This window comes from Gadus chalcogrammus, chromosome 3 (genome assembly GCF_026213295.1).
Source record: "Gadus chalcogrammus isolate NIFS_2021 chromosome 3, NIFS_Gcha_1.0, whole genome shotgun sequence".
In the NCBI taxonomy this organism is placed as follows: domain Eukaryota; kingdom Metazoa; phylum Chordata; class Actinopteri; order Gadiformes; family Gadidae; genus Gadus; species Gadus chalcogrammus.
This window is the reverse complement of record NC_079414.1, coordinates 7,379,102-7,382,457: the sequence shown is the minus strand read 5'-3', so window position 1 is coordinate 7,382,457 and position 3,356 is coordinate 7,379,102. Positions and strand designations below refer to the sequence as shown.

Below are 3,356 nucleotides of genomic sequence, written 5' to 3'. Positions count from 1 at the left end.
TGAAGCTGACTGATTGCTGTTGTTGCAAAAAAAAGTCAATAACATAGACAAAAGTATTCATGTACAAAGTTTATTGAGATGTTGTCACTTGGGGCCGGCGTGCAGAGGCCTTGACACTGGATGGACAGGAAGGAGGATGTCTAGATCTGGAGGACACAAGTATCACCCTACCCCTCAGAAACAGGCAGGTGTGTGTGTGTGTGTGTGTGTGTGTGTGTGTGTGTGTGTGTGTGTGTGTGTGTGTGTGTGTGTGTGTGTGTGTGTGTGTGTGTGTGTGTGTGTGTGTGTGTGTGTGTGTGTGTGCGCATGTGCGTGTATGTATATCATATCAATATATTAATTTGAAAATAGGTGTTGTTGTGAGATCCTCTATCTGGTTTGACAGACCGATAGAGATAGATGAATCTGTTTGGCGAGTACTCTGCATTCATAAATAGCGAGACAAATTTGACTTGAACCCGCAATTGTATTATCTCAGGTGGACATAGCTCTGCAACACTTTGCTAAAATGAATCCTGGGATGTATTGGCCTCCAAAATCAAAAGCAAACTCATGTGCTATTTCTTCTGTGTATTGTACCTCTCTCGATATCTATGTGTATCATTAAGTCCCCTTTTATCTTACCTACGTCCAAGTATGACTGAAAAAGTAGACAGGGGGAAAATAAACGTAAATCCCTTTTATGTTTCATCCTATAAACATAACAGCACTTAAAACTTGCTCCTTTGCTTCTGTCATTCAGAGGACGGCGGCACAGCCTCACGGTGGTCTCAAGGCTCCAGGGGTTCCTCCTCCGAGCGGTGGGCCCCGGCCGGGCCCCTAGTCGGAGGAGAGCGGGTGGGGGAACCGCCAGCGCAGGATGGCCCCGTCTGAGCTGGTGGTCACTAGGGTGCGGCTGCTGCCACACAGCCTGACGCAGGTGATGCTGCCGCTGTGGCCCGCGCCCACGTGGGTCACCTCGCCCTCCGAGTAGCTCCACACCTTCACCAGCTTGTCGTCTCCGCCTGCCCGGGGGAAACATAGGTATCCAGGGAGTGGTTGTGTGCGTATCGTAATACTTATAGTTATGAATTGTTGATCAGGAACGCTGCCTCTTTGTGCTGAAGCAAAAGACCAAAATAAATTGAGTGATTTTAAACCTGACGCTCGGTGTCCCATTGGCGTACTCTAGTGGCTTGCATTGTAGCTGCAGTTATAGCGATTCATTTTCAGTTTACTGTCGTGTGAGATGTTCTCACGGTGGGGGTCTTTAAAAGCTTCATAACGTCAGCTGGTCCAGTGTGGTTTCTTACCCGTGATGAAGTAGCGGCCGTCTTGGGAGACGTGCATGCCGTTAATGGCCCCTGACTGGGAGCCCTCCAGCTCTCTGATGGCCGCGCCGTCGTACACCTCCCAGTAGCCGATCTGAAGGGGAGAGAGGGAGTGATGGAGGGGAGAGAGAGAGAGAGATGGACAAAGATAGAGAAAAAAAAGAGACAGAGGGGGAAAGAGAGAGAGTGGGAGAGAGCAGGAATGATAGAACGAGAGTCCTGCATTCATCCATACATCCCACATGCCTTCGCTACGCTATGCGAACAGGTGCAGCTTGCTGCAGAGCTGTGCCGGAACATAAAAGAGATTTTAGTGTATTTTCGCCTCGTCTACTTTTTCAGTCACAGCCCGGCCGACCATGAAAAGCCTCTTCTCTGGATAACACGAGTGAATCACGATGAAGCTGTTGTTGACCCACAACGTGAGGTGTAGCCACTCACCTTTCTGTCTGTGCCACTGGTGATGATCTGGTATTCCTCTGGGTGGTAGCAAACACACCGGAACCGGGTGTTGGCCAGCACGATCTGGTTCCTGACGTAGCGCCTGTAAACATAGCTGTCTTAGTGTGTGCCCAGTGTGTACGTTTGTACGTGTGAACGTGTGTACGTGTGTATGTGTACACATGCGTGTGTCCGGTCTCAAGCACTCACACCAGGTCCCAGATGATGCATGCTCCGTCGCTGCTGGCCGTCACACACTCCTTGTCGTTCTTCTTGATCTGGATGTCGGTCACGGTGGCCTTGTGCTCGGCCATGGTCTCCAGCAGCCGGTGGCAGCCCCCCTGCTGCAGCTCCCACACACGCACCTGCAGATGGGAGGCCGGCCAGGCACTCAAATCCCTTCATTTAAGTCTAACAGATGCATTGTAGCGATTGGCTGTTCATAGTGCTAATCGACCTACAGTCTCCTTCCGTACTCTTATACAGAGTGTCCTCCCAGGGCACTGACCTGTCCCTCTCCCCCTCCACTCAGGATCTTCTTGCAGTCCCTGGTGCCGGCGATGGCGGTCACACCCATGCTGTGTGCGTTGTCGATGACCAGCAGGGTCCGGCCACTCTCGGGGGCGAACACGCGGATCTTGCCGTCGTTCCAAGCTATGGGAAAGACGCCGCTGAATCATCCCCATGCTCCTGGTTCCACAAGTACAGTGATGTGAGTATGAAGAGGCGCTATTTTCCTCCCTCCATTTCCCCGTCACTACATTTAATCTGTGTACTGTTATTTAAAATAGCTTCTTTATCGCATCGGTCCTTGTTTAAAGTGGAAAGAATATATATTGGATTTAAGGATCTAAAAATGGATCAGACTAAACGTACCGTTTTTGGTAAAGGTACACAACGTGTGTTGAGAAACCCAATCAGAATCAACACGAGATATGCACCCATAACAAGGAAGGCCAGTTTTAATTTTACAGTGTAATTATCCTAAAACATCTCTACTGGGAAAATAAACGTGTTTCTCCTTCTTCCGGGAGTTTGAATGCAGACAGCAGGGATGGTTGTTTTACTTTCCCTCCCTCAACGGTCTTGCTTTGTGTGCCATCAGTCTTCCGATTTTAGGATAAAGGGACCAGGACATGGGATACATGTCAGATAAAAGGACAGAAGTACAGACACTCCTGTTGTGTGCAGCCATGGCCAGCAGAGGGTGTGTTTGAAATTTCAAGCCATGTCAATCAATCCTGTCTAAACTGAGTAAGAGTAAAGAGTAATCCGAATTTATAACAATTAGGCTAATTTAATTAAGTAATAAAGGTACAATAAAATACAACAAACGTACAACAAACATATAGCAAACAATAAAACAAACATAATAATCCGAGGCCTTATATGGGAGTTCGCCCTGCGTCTCTCTAAGAGCACCGCAAGGAGAAGTCCAATGCATGGGCAAAAGCAAGGGCTTCTTATACAGTGTTGTCAGGATGCTGAGAACAGCTCTGCTCCCCAATACAACCATAGCATTAGTTAACCAGATCGTAGTCAATAATAGATGGTAACCCTCATGTGTGTATCAGAGGGAGCCGTTCCTTCCGAGTTGGAGCCTTT

The 3,356-nt window shown here is 48.5% G+C and overlaps 1 protein-coding gene and 1 long non-coding RNA gene across 2 annotated transcripts in view; one reads left to right on the top strand and one right to left on the bottom strand.

Annotated features, from left to right (window-relative positions):
* Positions 1 to 307: 307 nt before the first annotated feature.
* Positions 308 to 3,356, bottom strand: part of cfap52 (cilia and flagella associated protein 52) — an 18,634-nt gene continuing 15,585 nt past the window's right edge. Inside the window, exons 12-16 of the mRNA XM_056586384.1 lie at positions 2,260 to 2,405; positions 1,962 to 2,116; positions 1,752 to 1,854; positions 1,293 to 1,404; positions 308 to 1,004 (exon numbers count right to left, since the gene is read on the bottom strand). Of these exons, the coding sequence (XP_056442359.1) occupies positions 820 to 1,004; positions 1,293 to 1,404; positions 1,752 to 1,854; positions 1,962 to 2,116; positions 2,260 to 2,405 (701 nt within the window). The 3' untranslated portion in view covers positions 308 to 819. The remainder of the gene's footprint in view (positions 1,005 to 1,292; positions 1,405 to 1,751; positions 1,855 to 1,961; positions 2,117 to 2,259; positions 2,406 to 3,356) is intronic.
* Positions 665 to 3,356, top strand: part of LOC130379510 (uncharacterized) — a 3,914-nt gene continuing 1,222 nt past the window's right edge. Inside the window, exons 1-2 of the long non-coding RNA XR_008895132.1 lie at positions 665 to 1,023; positions 2,284 to 2,463. This is a non-coding gene — a long non-coding RNA (uncharacterized LOC130379510). The remainder of the gene's footprint in view (positions 1,024 to 2,283; positions 2,464 to 3,356) is intronic.